Source organism: Papilio xuthus, unplaced genomic scaffold (assembly GCF_000836235.2).
Source record: "Papilio xuthus unplaced genomic scaffold, Pxut_1.1 DF828780.1, whole genome shotgun sequence".
NCBI lineage: Eukaryota > Metazoa > Arthropoda > Insecta > Lepidoptera > Papilionidae > Papilio > Papilio xuthus.
In genome coordinates, this window is record NW_013529869.1 from 1639561 (window position 1) to 1654455 (window position 14895).

Below are 14895 nucleotides of genomic sequence, written 5' to 3' on the forward strand. Positions count from 1 at the left end.
CAAGAGAAAGATCAATAACATTGCTTATATACAAAAAAGATTGATGTGAGCATTAGATGCACACGAATGCAAATTAAATGTATCTTTATTGTTTTATGTTACATCAAGATTAAATAAAATAAATTAAATTAAATTGTAGGCACCGCACACGTATTCATTGCACTTCGTATCGACATTCTCGTATCACATTCTTGACTAAACGATTTATATATAGTTTCTTATTCATACTATATGCTAGTAAGCGTCTCCGTTCTTGTAATATTAATATTATTCGATTTCCGAACAATTTAATAATTAACATTATTAATTTTAAAATACATTTCTAGATATCAAAATAAATATAAGTGTAATACGACACTTACTGTGAATTCCACTGTGAAAACATTTGTACTGAAACATATTTGTGATTTTCGATTTACTGTACATTTATTTGACGTTCTTACGATGAAGGAAAACTTCGTTATGCAACCTGCACATACTGCGAAAAAAATCAAAGATATATGTGAAGACAACCAACCCGCACTGAGCCAGTGTGGTTACCTATAGCTTAGTCACCCCTAACTTAACTCCGAGCTCCTCGGTGGGGATGTAAAGTGAGTTGATAATGTTTTTGTTTCGTTTTTTTTTATAAGAGAAAATAGTTCGTGAAAAGAGGTTCACCTCTTGATGGACCTTTTTAATATCACATTTTCTATGACTTTGGGAGTTTGGACTTAAATGTTTATATACAAGTGTTTGCACAGTGAAAATCCAGACTTACATGGCGATTAGAAAATTTTGACAAAAAAAAAAACATTAATTACCCATCTTTCGTCTCCAGATTTTAATAAGCGTAGAATAGTGCCGTTCTAGAAAAATTAGTTTTATTTTTTTCACCCTCAATATTTATGAATATTTTCCTACTACACTCAAAATATTTCGACGCTTTTTCAGCCAATATTTGACCACACTACACATTTATTTTTACGTTTAATAATAGTAATTATTGCAAATATATTGTTTTTAGATACAATTATTATTAAAGGTATGTCTTTTGTAATTTACAACACGTACTAAATTTATAAAAACACGGCTAAACACTCACGTATATTCGTCCGGTGGCGGCACCGACTAGTTATGACCCTGATGAAGGGCCCCCGATGGGCTCGAAACTAGTCGGTGCCGTCATCAGACGAATATACCTGAGTGTTTAGACGTTTTTATATGAATTTATTATAATGTCTCACGAAAGTTTGAATAATTTAAGATTTTTATCTTTAATTAATTATATTTATAAGGTTTCTAAATTATATTTACAAATTATATAAAATTAATTAACCTAAAAAAGAACTTAATAAAAGTATTTTAAATTAAAATATTATTCTCTTTTGACTGAATCGTTGTAAAAATATACGTAGATATGACAGACTATTTAATTTTTGTGAAAAAATAATTCGAAAGTCACCTCACTAATGTAACATTTTCTATTATAATATATTAATACTGATCATATTATAGTATTAAAAAAAAACTACTTAAAAGTAATAAAAACTTACTTAAATAACTACATTGATTGAGTTGATACTTGATTATTACTCTTACAATACTAAAGGAAAATGGTTCAAGATTGATATTTCAAATATTTCCTATAGGTATTCCAATATCATCATCCTACTTACGAACTTAGAGCAGATATATAATTTGGCACAAAATGTCTCACAAAATATAATTACTTTTTTTTGAAATTGACAGTATTAATTTATTTTTAGAAAAATCGTAGTTTTAAAATTTTTTTGAAGGAAATTTTCTTGGAATTTTTAAAATTTTGAGTTAAATGTACGTTTTTAAATTAAAAATGTGACTTACAAGTTTATATAATTTGTCAGAACTCTCGATATGATGGTTTTTATGACTAGACATAGTACAAACTAACCACTGAACCATTGACATCAATAACTATTTTGATACATTATAGAATCTTTTATAAATTGAATTGATATGTACAATCTTTATGGAACACGAAGAATTAAATTTAATCCTAAAAGTAATCTTTACAATTGGAACACTTATAAAATAAAATAAATCAATGCAATCAAGTCCTTAAAATAATTATGGCTCATGAATAGAAAATTTAACCATTGATATTAGCCTTAAGACTATACGTACTAGGATGAGAACCTTTCGACGGCAGCAATCTTTCTGATGCTTCACAAATATCACTAGCAGAATATCTGTTTCTTTTTAAAGCTGCAGTTTTATACTCTTTGTCTACAGTTACTTTAACTTCTGGTTGTACATTTAGCTCTCTGGCACTTCCACTTAGACTTCTATTTAAATCAAATTTATCACTGGTTGTGCTCGAAGGAGTTTGACTACCGTTCTCTGTTTCTACGATCTGTTCAAGGGCACTGGGCCTTCGTCCACGTGGATCGTAATACTCTACAGACGCGGGTAGTACAGGAGCTAAGTTAGCCATTGGATCTATGCCTAGAAGGAGCATGACTGTCGCCGGATGTTCCATTATATACTGCGTTACAGAATGAAGAAAAGGTTCCGTTTGAGTACTTCTATGGATTTTAGGCCTCTCTGGAGTAACTGGTCTTTCTTGCTATAATAACAAATATTATGTTACATCATTTAAGTAAATTAAAATCGTATTCAATAATAGTATAGAATAGTAAAAGTACCTGATCCCAACAAAACACATCAGGCGGATGGCTACAACTGCGAGCGAGTTGATTAGGAGGTGCATTCCATTGCAGATTAGGATTGGAAAGGGCAGCATGCCATCCACTTGGAACTGTCATTTCTTGTAATGCTTGTATTGCATTTCGAACCTACAAAATAAGTACGATATTTATTTATTTGATTATATGATATACATATATGAGATAATCGTAGGTAATTTAAATTTAGCTTAATGGTTACCTCCATGCTTAATGCTGCAACATCATGATGTAGAGTGGAAACTTGGGTATCAAGCCTATCTACAGATGATCTTGTATGATGAACTTCTAAATTAAGTCCTTCCAAAGAATCGGCTCTACCAAGTTTAGGAGTCGCTACACTACGCTGCCTTTCTATTCTTTCGCGTAGTTCCCTGTGAGTTAAACGTTGTCCGTCGGGTCTGAAATTATATAAATTTATACAATGTTTTGCAACTTAATAAGAAACTACCGCGTTTAGTTATACTTTATAAAGTGTTTTTAAAGTGTGTATACTTTATAAAGTGTTACAAAATTGTTATTCAAAGTGTAACAAACCTAAATTTATGACGGGGACTATTAGTGGATGTGATCGGTGGTTTCTTCGGAGAGAGTGCGTAGTCCTCTGGTACGTTCTCATCGTCTTCTGATATAGAGGGGAGAGTCAATGAGGGATGACCGTTTCCATCAGACTCCTGCTCAGCTTCGTAACCCTCTCTCAAGTTATATGTTAGATCGTGTTGTATATCGTGAATAAATTCTTGTTGGTATTCAGGATAAAGTCGTAGTACTTCAGCTAAGCCGCCCATGTGTATACACTTTAGGTCGCAATATGTCAAAGCCTGTAAGTTGTAGAAAGTGATAAGAAATAAGGCGATGGAGCCTGTGGTTATCAGATAATTGACTGTGGACTGCAACCTAGATGCCCGACAGTACACTTGCTGAGGCAACAGCGGCCGAAAACTCTTTTCTAGAAGCGCTTTAGGACACTTTCTATGTATCTCTCGAAGTATGTTACTTAATTTTTTAAATGATGCACAAAGTCAACCCTGTTATAAAATTTCTTACCTTAACATCACTGCTTGATTTAACGACCACATCAGGATTGTTAGATTGGGTTCCTCCAGTTCCATTAAAGGCATGCAGATGAGTATTCATATCACATCCAACCAAATCGCCTTTACCTGTCAAATCAAAATATCTTGAATAAACACGAAAAGTGTAATAAATGAAAGGCCTCTCAAAAAATTCAATACCTTGCCCACATCTATAGGCACTTTTCCATTTTCATAATTTTAGGCGTAAGTCCGTACTTGTTTTTAGTACTTCATATTACAAAATTTAAAATAACGTACCTAAAATAGCGACCACCATTTCGTTCTGCATCACTTCCATAGACCCATTGCAGATATAGTAGATGTAAGTGAGCGCATCTCCTTTATGCACGAGGTACTCGCCGGGCGCACAGAAATTGTTTCTAATGTGCAGAGACAGCAGCTTGAGGCAGCCTTGCGACGCAGACTCGAATATAGGCAGGGAAAGAATCTCTCGGTGCAAATGTAATGATACGTCACCTCTTAGCTCTTCTGGGAATTCTTTCAACGTCTACAAACAAGAATTACGATTAATAAAGAAGTAAAAAAATACGACAAATTCAAAATGACAAATAATAAAGTACTAAATGTTGATTATTATAATAAAATAAAATCTTGCATTTACTTTTAGTACGTTAATAGTTGATTTACCTCGTGGATGTCAATACCATGGTTCAAAGACCACATTGTCTGAAAGTAATCCTGCATTCGCTGCTTCAGTTCTTTCGGCACTTGATTAAGAGAGAGGAAGTCCTTTAGATCTCGCCACTTGCTTTGATACATGGACCGTCTTGAGTACATTCTTTGAATTATAGCCGTCACATTACCAAATACAACAGCATGCATAAGAGCTTAAAGTATAAAGAATTTTAAAACATCAAGTTAATTGTAATTTAATAACTCCAAATATATCAAAATTTTACTTAACGTTGGAGAAATCCATCATAGATATCGAAAGAAAGTTTTTAAATAAGAATTTGTAACATTTTCCTACTTTTTATTTACAAATATTTAGATCTCGTAAGTACTTAAAATAAACTAAATGGAATACTATTACAATTACTTTTAAATTTAGTTACTGCTGATTTTCTGCTGTGTAGCATAGGGCGTCCAAAAGTTAGCTGTGCCTTGGCGCCGTTTTGTTCTGGGGTACAATAATCGATTGCTTTAAAGACATAAAAAAGTTAAACGCACCTCCAATAAGCATGGTGAGAATACTAAATATTTTTTCTGGCAGTGTGTTAGCTGACACGTTGCCGAAGCCGACGCTGGTCAGTGACGAGCAGGTGAAGTAAAGTGCCGTGACATAGCTCTCGCTGTGCGATATGTTCATTATTGGCACTTTTAGCCTTTCCGCCAAATTGTTTATCCATCCTAGAAGATTACATAAATTGAAAACCATTCAAGTTTATTCAAACCAAAATAAATTTATTTATTTACGTATATTACGTATATGTACTCTAGGATATTGATCTAGAGACCGTACCTAAATCCCAGCTCTCATTTCTGTGATGTTCTATCTCCTTTTCGGCAATAATGAACCAGATGCAGGCGAGCCAGTGGGCAACCAGTGTGAAGGAGAGCATTAACAGCGTCAGTATCAGCGCGGAGTACTGTGAATATCGATCCATCTTTTGCAGCAAACGCGCTAGGCGGAGCAGCCTCGTTAGCTTTACTAAGTGCACGTTTCCATGCGTCGATTCCTGTTTGAAGGAGAACTGTTAAAACAATATCTGTTATTATTTTGTTTTATTTTATTTATCATAAACATTGTTTGTGCATACAAATAAGTTATATAGGCTAAGTAAAAGATAGATGATGATTGACGAGAGAGAGAGAGAGTGAGAGACCATATAAATAGATCAAGATAAAACTCAAGTATCAGTATTCAAAAAGTTAGGGTCTTGTATGTAGAATCCATAATACAGTTCAAGGTCGGCAGAAGCTACCTACTAATTTATTTATCTTAACAATTGGGAAGGAGTTAGAAGTTAGTTTAAAAACCAGAAAGAAAACAAAAGCGTATATGATTCAGCATTAATTATTTTATTCCTTTATAAAAGAAAACTTTATTTATGTCTAAAGGAAATAGTGTATCGATTATAATTAAAAACTTACCGTTCCACTATAAACGTCGGAAGCGTAAAGTAGGTCAAATGGGAGCGCAGCCAGGAGATCCACTACGAACCAGGATCGGATGTAATTAAGGGCTATCGCTTTGGAATCGGATACCACTTCGCCTTTTTTACTCACAAATGTCGTCCGGAAGTTTAACACTATGTCTAAAATGAAACAAAAAAGTTTGAATATTATATTTTTAAATTAAAAAAGTACATAAAAATCAACTTTTCCGATAATATTCCCAAATCTTTTATTAAAGTAAATGTAATCTTCTAAATCTAAAACCCTAACTCTTAGTTGTTCGTTTTAATTTCAACGACGTATAATCGAAGTCAATGTATTCAATATTAATTTTAAGCGAGATCGGATCAGAATTTAATTTGATATAATTCTAAGAAAATCTAAAATTATGCCAACGTCTGTTATAGTAATGTTAAAGTTAAAGACAAAACTGTCTTTCATTAAACTAAAAGCACACAATCCTTTTAGTCTATCACATTGCAAATCCCCTTATACGCTCAATTCGTTCTATTTCAACTGTTCTGGTCTATTGTGAGCTACCGTATTGTATTTTGTATTGTTCGTAGTCTTTTAAAAATAGTTGCCTCAGATTGTTTTATAATCGATCTTGTTTCAGATATAAAAGGCTTAATAACGCATGCACAAAAATGGCTCATACATAACATGTAGGATTCTGTTGTGTAGTTATGTCAATTACGTAGAAATATCTTGATATATTTAACATGAAATTATATAAAACGTCCACTTCTTGTCAGTGGAATTCCAAATATTGTCTGTTTGTGTTTTATTTGAAGCTGAGTTATAGAATTGAAAGGGTCGTGTCTACCAATAAACAACAATTTAATGTTCCTCTTTTGTTAGAGTTTTTTTTGAGTTAATACCAAAACATACCAATAATAAAGAGTGCTTCTACAACAACGTCACTGGTCACACTGATTCTGGGATGTCCTTCATCGACAAAGCTGGCATTGTACGGCACCACCACAGCAACGTAAAACGTCGCTATAAGAATTAGCCAGTCCCAGAAAGTTTTAAAAACGCCGTAATGCGAGATAATAAATCTTGATTTTTTTATTGCTGACGTTTTATACTCCGGCAATGGAGGGTCCGACGAGTGAAGTAAATTCTAAAAGGATAAAAGATTTATTATTATACACTAAATTATACCAAAATAATAATTCCTTAGATTATTGGTATTCATCGATCACCACTGTTAATCTGACATTAATGTTAAACTTAATTTTCCAATGCCGTAAAGTATTGTATTATATTCAGGCATTAGAGGCAACTGAGAAGTCATTGGCGTGCTTCTATGTTCCTTTAATCCAGATGAAAGATTATAAATAATTGTTTTTCTTTCAATTAATACAATTCTTATTCTGTCTTATTCTGTGTTACTTAAAGTTAAGTTACGTCTACAAATTTAAGGGATTAATTCCTGCAAATTTAAATTAATTAATTACGAAGAATTTGTAACATCAAACGTGTTCGTAATTAACATGTTACATAATGTATCCTTTCCTTGAATTTCACCTGAAAAGGAAACAAGCAAGCGAACCGTGTAAAACAGCAAAAATATATGTAAGCAATTCTGAAATGTATGTTCACAAAAATATTATTTTACTCAATAAACATTGAAAGACTTCAATGAGTTAATCTTTTTACCTTACTAACATTGTTTAGTTTGAGTTTTGACTTCATCTTATCCGGTTTGTAATGTCCTGAAAGCTGGTAGAGGACGGCCCTTGAGCGGCGCCTGCCCATGTTGGCGGGCGAGGGCGCTTCAGGGTCAAGATTGCCATTAGGGTCTGGAAGTAGGCAACTAGATTCAGCTCGGAACCGGGCGCCCAATAGTGCCGCTGCGGGTACAAATGGGGATAACGCTAGAGTGACGACGCCAGCTGAAGGTCGCACCGCGGCTCCTGCACCAGGAAACCGCTTAGTTACTGCTACGTTCTTCTCGCTCACACTAACTACCTTTCTCTCTCTATTTCTCTCAAAACCTCTCTACTTCCCCTACTTCTATAACAAATGCTAACGTACAAAACGCTGTGTCTCTTTTTAATGAAACAGTGTATTAATTCTTGAATAACAACGTCTCACGCCGGTAACGAACCACAATATAATTTTTATATTGTACACTTTTTATTAAAAAGAAAATCAGCCTTTTGATTTAAAAACAAGGGAAGACTAGCTATTACATGTATGAAAACAACCTGACAGCTCCGAAATATAGTATAAATAGAATTATGATTTGTTCGGCAAAATTATGGTTTGATATTACAAAAGGATTGGTTGGTATCTTTATAAAGAAGTACGTAATTTACGATGTGAAGATGTGAAAGTGGCAATATTTTTTTAGATAGTATTTAAATTTAAATGTTTCGAAGCTCTCAAAGACACAGAAACTAAACTACCATAAACATTAATCTTTATAACGAAAGAATTAAAGGAAATTAGTTTTACGTAGTTTTAAAGGCTAATTGCAGAATGATAGAATGCATTTATTCCTATATAGTAAATGCACACACGCATTACCGAATTAAAGCATGCGTGAACTAATTACTCAGAAGTATGAAAATAAAATAACGTTCCACACAATTTTAAACATAGTATACGCACCACAGATAAATCAATCTCAAATGGAATATTGCATAAGAAAAAAGAACTTTTTAAATATGTTAATTCGATTGAAAAATATCATGATAGATTTTCTACATATATTTAGATAGAAACGGTCTTTTCTATATTTTTTTTAATTTACAAAATCAATAAATCTTAGTAGTACAGCTTTTTTAAACTGTACGTGACGCTTAATGTGAATCTGTTTTTTTTATTGTAATTTGTAATAGGAAAGAATGAAATAAAATAATCTCTTGCAAACAAATTATGAATAATATGAGTTGTTTCTTGTAATGCTACTTTCTAACACTAAATGTAATGAACAGATGAATATTTTTACATTCCGAATCCATTATATATAGTTAGGATTAGTTATAATTAACCTATACTACAATAGGCAAGATATAGGAGTATCGTGCGATCATAATCGGAATTTGATACAACCACTGGATCTATTGAATTCTAACACAATCAAATATTATATATCTATTGCATTAGAAGGACGTGCTTATGCATATTATTAAAGTCATGGATGGATATGAATTATTCATAGTGTCAGGGGACTAGGTAAAGCCGTATTATCTATAAGTGATATTATTTTAATTCTCCATTGTTTTGTTTTAAAATCGAGCGGTTCGTTATGATAAAGCACTTACCGCTGTCAAACTCCTCATTAGTGTTCATGGCGGCCATTTTTGTATTCGTAATGTCCTTGAACGACGCAAGGAACAATACCACTTCACGTTTTTCATTCTTAATTGGAACGATATCGAGTAAGCACCAGAACGGAGAACCTGTAAATAAACGGGACAAAGAACAAGAAAATATTATTAGGAGAAAGAAAATTATTTAATGAAAGTTTTGTTCACACACAATTTCTTAGAACTTGATTCTGTTTGAACTAGGATTGTAGAATAATTCGTCACAATTAAACATGATAGACGGCGATAGATATATATTATAAAGTTGTATTAGTGTATAAATATGAAAAAAAATTAACAAATGTTGGATTCACAGCTTAAATTCCAGAAACAAAAACAATTATTTAGCTTGAACAGACAACGTGATGCGACACAATTATTTATAATACGATAAGGTGCGACCAGCACATAAACCCAGTCTCGACTTTATCATTTTCGTGGGAAGGTTTAGGGGGTAGGTTAGGTTGCAGTGGCTTGTTAAGTAGTAGCGCCTTTACTAAATGAAAAAGAAGAGGTGGTCAAGGCCAAATTTCTGAAAATGTGGATTTTAATTATAAATTTGCCGAAAGAACCATTTTCAACTTACCATTTTTCTTATAGAATATCAGTTCCAGTTTCAATTCGTGCTTGGATTCTAGTGCGGCGTCGATCTCGTGCCGGTGCTCCTCGCTAGTGTCGGGGCCATGTAGGAATTTGCACGCGCAGCCCTTCTGCATGATATGCGCGCGCGCCCACCCCGTCAGCTCGCAGAATCCGTCAGAGCAGTACACGATCGGGTAACACGGCACTTGCGCATTACCCAGCACGAAGTTGCTATCTACACACAAAGATACAAGTTATGGATATACTAATTCACCAACGTATCCTCTGAAAGAATTTGAGTTACCCTTTTATTTTCGATATTTTTAAAGGACAAATTATAAGTATCGTGATAAAAATCATAGCATGATGTTCAATGCCACTAATCACAATAAGCCAAACCTAATGTTGGTTTACTAAAATGTTTTTTTTTTATAAGAAGGGGTTAAACGAGCAGCGGGAACACCGAGGTGTTAATCGACGCCCATGGACATCAGCAATACCAAAGGAACCGCAGATGCGTTGCCGACCTTTGAGATGTTGTTGATATACGAGTACTAGCCAAAAACGAATACATTTTAGAAAGGGCTGCATAAATACACTTAGCTTAGCTCATCGAATATCAGTGCTGATAATATTAAACGTATGCGTGGATGTTGATTAAGTATAACCTCATTTCGTCTCGTCTTAAGATTGTAATGAACTAATGAAATGTGACTTACGTAATCATTTACATGTTACTGAAAACAATGCGTATATTTTTTCCGTTTCTATAAATGTTTTTTCAATAAATCAAGTCAAGGTGCTATAAATGTAGCAGAATTTTTATTTCGGTACATCTATTGTTGTATCCTTGATTGAATAACGATTTCTTTTACGTAGTACTCAGCTGATTTTGAGTAAATCTATTTGGGAGCGTTCGTCACAGTATGAATTGTACGTAACAATATTTTTATTTTTTAAATCAACAAACAGTCAAATCACATCCTCTCTTTGTTTTATCGACATTTCTTTGAAAAGGGACGAGAGAATCGATACTTCATTTTCACGTTATTCAAAGAATCAAGATTTACGTCCTCTTTTATAGCGATATATTTCAAGAAAGCGAATATATAGTTTCTTAATAACCGTAAAACATTGATATCGAATCGACTCCTAATATAATGCTTAATAATGAAAAATTGAATAGAGTATATCAATTCAAATGTTCAGGACATTTGATAACAACTAATCTCAGTGATTACAATCATAGAGAGATCGAAGGGCGTTGTTAGTGAAAGTCGACTGTTTTTATGGTACAATGCGGAGAAGAGGCGCATCCCTGGTGCCTATAGCACAAGATACAGGCCAGCCGCAAGACCATTTTCGACAGTACCTTACAGTCTTGACTGCAGGTACGTTAATAACTGCCTAAAGCTACGCGTGGAGGTGAATGTTAATATGAGTATATAGCCAGTAAGAATTCTTCTTAATGAAAAACTACACAATTGCAAAAATAGTAGGATGGCATTTTGAATGCTATTAATACTTCCTGAACGGTCACGGCAGACGTTGCACGTTCGCGAATAATCTTACGGCTAATTTTACTGGCACTCGGTCAATGCGCTGCTATCGAACATCGTGGAATCGAAATAACTGGTCGTTAACTGAAGCCGCTACTAATTCGTATAAGTATTGTTATGAAGCAAAATACAAAGCCATACGAGATAACCTACGAAATACCCATATGAATAAGATATATAACTAATTTATTATGACATGTTTCAAATGAAGGACTATTAGTTAGAAAATTACGCATACTTTCCAATTTTTTCGCTAGCGTTCCTCAATTTTTATTTGTATAATCATATTCAAATTCTCGAACCAAATCGACACTAAGCCAATTAGCAGCCTGTAGCCAAAAATGCATTTTTCATAAGCTTACATTTAACATGCTTACAATCAGCGGCTGATAACATGAATTTGCGTTTACTGTGTCTGTTAACTTACGTGTGCCATCAAAGCGCGTCGCGATGGTATCGAGGAAGGTGTTCTGGGGCGCGAGCAGCCCCTTGCGCACCGGCATCCCCTCGCGCCGCGCGCCGAGCGCTCACCACCAACCCTGCAACAATGTTATGATGTCACAAATCTATAACATATTAAATATCTATGTGCTTACAAGTAGTTTTGTTGTGATCCTGTTCTAAAACAAAGGTGGAAGTGAAGTCTTACATATCATTATTTTAATTCTGGAAGTATCTAATGTCATCATCATCATCAGCTCACTATATGTCCCCACCGAGGGGCTCGGAGCCTACCCTAAGTTAAGGGTGATTAGGCCATAGTCAACCACGCTGGCCAAGTGCGGGTTGGTTGACTTCACACATATATTCGAATTTTTTTTTCTCAGATATGTGCAGGTTGCATCACGATGTTTTCCTTCACCGTAAGAACCTCGGATAAATGTACATATGTAAATTGGAAATCGAAAAACACATTGGTACATGGCGGGATTTGAACCCAGGACCTGCAGATTGCAAGTCAAGTGCTTGACCACTGAGCCACCGACGCTCTATCTAATGTAAACATAAGGATTTATTCCGCAAGTAACTATATATATATATAGAGAAATATCATATATATATGATATTTCTCTAAGTAACCTTGGTTGAAATAATGTAGAAGAATATCTTTTTCTCTTTATAAATATTAATAATAAGCAATAAAGCTGCTAAGCCGCCGTTAGTACCCGCTAATATAGCAAGCAATATGAAAGTTTTATTAAATTGTATCCTACCCATTCACTAACCTTTACCTGCTTATTGGTCATAACCCATCTTATTTATGATACACTCAATAAGATATTCCAATATTACTAGACACATTCACATTACATTTATTCGGTGTATATTTATTACGCGAAGTAATACGTTTTATCATGCATGCCTAAAATATTATCTAAAACACCTTGGCTTATGTAAAACACGTTCTAATTTAGAATTTATTTGTCTGTACGTATTTGTGTGCGGTAACAAAATAACGTTATGACCTTTTTTTTCTCGTATAAAACATTTACATTACAGGCTTCAATTCAAACCTAAGTAACGTGAACGTTTGATGAGAGGCAGAAGTAAGCGTTAATATAAATCCTTAATGAGAAATAATGTTCATTATAATACCAAGATTATAATTAAATGTCTTTATAAATCTTTGTACATATACAATTGTATGCGCGCAAGTTGACCCATAAAATCAGCGCCTCCACAATATGCCTGCAGCTGCTCCATGCCTCCTCATAAACATTTTATGTTTCATAAATGTGCGCGTAGTAAATATGAATTAATGGTTATTCGCAGATACGCCCTTTTCCTGCCCATATTTTTCTCTATGATCCTAAACAGTGCGAATCTTGCATCTTTGGAAACAATAACACCTTGTTTATAATTTACGGAAATATATTTCTTCTTTTTTTTTTCTTGATATATATGTTTCTTATCGTTTTTAGTGCTCAGGCGTTTACAACTGTTTAAACTTGCTAAGTATTACATAAAACAAACTTAGTAAGTAGCCAATGTGTTCTTACAGACTATGTTCTACATGTTGTACATGTTTCATCAAGATCCGTCCCGGAGAAACCTTCACACAAACATCTATCCATCCGTCCATTTAAACTTTCGCATTTATAATATTAGTAAGAAGTAAGATTGACTCATTACTGCTCGTTTCTTTTCTGTTTAAATTTGGCATCCATAATCCTAACTCAAGATTGTCATTATAAGTAATAGTAATATATATAATATAAATAATTTTGATAGCGAACGAAACATAGAAACGCATGTTTGAACTATAAATTTTATAGCGAACGTTCCGACAGTAGGCTGGCTTTACTCATTTCAATGGAATACAATATCCGAAATACATTTGTAGTATTTGGAAAATTCAGTTGCGAGGAATGTTCTGGAACGTTAGCATCGGTAATGCGTGGATTTTCAACTGTACAGCTTTTTGTTAGATTTGTTACATTTTACGCTAAAATCGCAACAGAGTATTTTATCACACTAAATTCATAAAATAATGTATTTTTTAAGTCACAAAAGCATACTCTCTACCCTTTTTATAGATAGAAAATACACAAATAGAAAAATTTGTTAGTATATATTACGCAGCAAATTAAATTGAACAAACTTATTATTAAAAATACAACGTACGAAAAGCTTGACTATATAAAAATTTATATTAAAAGCGACCTTGTTAGATCATTTCGGTATTCAAATTAAATGTTGGGAATACAGTTTGATTGTAAGGTATGGCTTCAAGACTTAATTAATATTTTAAGCTTAGCATTAAATGTTCAATTTTAAACGTTTTGCTAGTGGAAATTCACCATTATAGAGTAACATTTTGGTAAGTACACAGCAATCCCTACAGGCAGTAAAGTACACCAAAAATCGCATACATTATCAATGACATTACGAAGACGCTTGTCGCAAATATTCATGATAGGCCTTGTGATTTCGTAATTTAGAAAATACTCGAAGACATGGAAAAAATAATCCAGCCAGAAGAAAATTGTAAAAGGAAAAAAACCTCCGCCGCGGCGTCGGATTGGTTAAAAATAATTTCAAGAAAATACTTCGAATTTTCAATTCAACTAAGGAGGCCATTTTCCCCGTCTGCATAACAAGCAGGCAGAGGAACGCTATTAGCTATTCTGTTATTGATTCCATTAGTAATCAGCTAATGGTCTTCACTCTACTTATTTTATAGACATTTAATTAAAGTTTGTGTCATTACAGTCGTTATTCTGAACGATAAATTGCTAAAATTGTTTATTTAATGTCTTGCGTTTAATTAGCATTTGGTTAAAACTAGAACACTAAAATTTTTATGATTGTTTTCATCGAAAAGAACACTTTGCTGTTGCGGTCGAGGGTTTGATAGATCTGCTATCATCCTCATCAAGGTTGAGGTGACTCATCATCTGCGTAATGCAATGGCGACAATAGAAAATGAACCAAGAGGAATCAGGAGGAAGGTCAAATTACCAGGTAGAAGAAGAATCATCCAAGTTGACAGCGGGCTGGAATAACAAAG

The 14895-nt window shown here is 33.8% G+C and overlaps 1 protein-coding gene across 9 annotated transcripts in view; it reads right to left on the reverse strand.

The window, feature by feature from the left end:
• Positions 1-1812: 1812 nt before the first annotated feature.
• The window catches only part of LOC106128576 (potassium voltage-gated channel subfamily H member 8), a 35624-nt gene continuing 22541 nt past the window's right edge, over positions 1813-14895 (reverse strand). For 2 of the 9 annotated variants that reach the window (XM_013327030.1, XM_013327028.1), the window contains 15 exons: positions 11812-11923; positions 9830-10060; positions 9199-9336; positions 7586-7842; positions 6812-7046; positions 5897-6060; positions 5265-5496; positions 4973-5152; positions 4430-4629; positions 4040-4289; positions 3753-3868; positions 3243-3526; positions 2908-3106; positions 2667-2816; positions 1813-2587 (listed from right to left, as the gene is read on the reverse strand). In XM_013327030.1, coding sequence (XP_013182484.1) covers positions 2111-2587; positions 2667-2816; positions 2908-3106; positions 3243-3526; positions 3753-3868; positions 4040-4289; positions 4430-4629; positions 4973-5152; positions 5265-5496; positions 5897-6060; positions 6812-7046; positions 7586-7842; positions 9199-9336; positions 9830-10060; positions 11812-11887 — 3189 coding nt within the window. In that variant the 5' untranslated portion in view covers positions 11888-11923 and the 3' untranslated portion in view covers positions 1813-2110. The remainder of the gene's footprint in view (positions 2588-2666; positions 2817-2907; positions 3107-3242; positions 3527-3752; positions 3869-4039; positions 4290-4429; positions 4630-4972; positions 5153-5264; positions 5497-5896; positions 6061-6811; positions 7047-7585; positions 7843-9198; positions 9337-9829; positions 10061-11811; positions 11924-14895) is intronic. The other 7 variants (XM_013327037.1, XM_013327036.1, XM_013327035.1 and 4 more) reach the window with 7 other exon arrangements.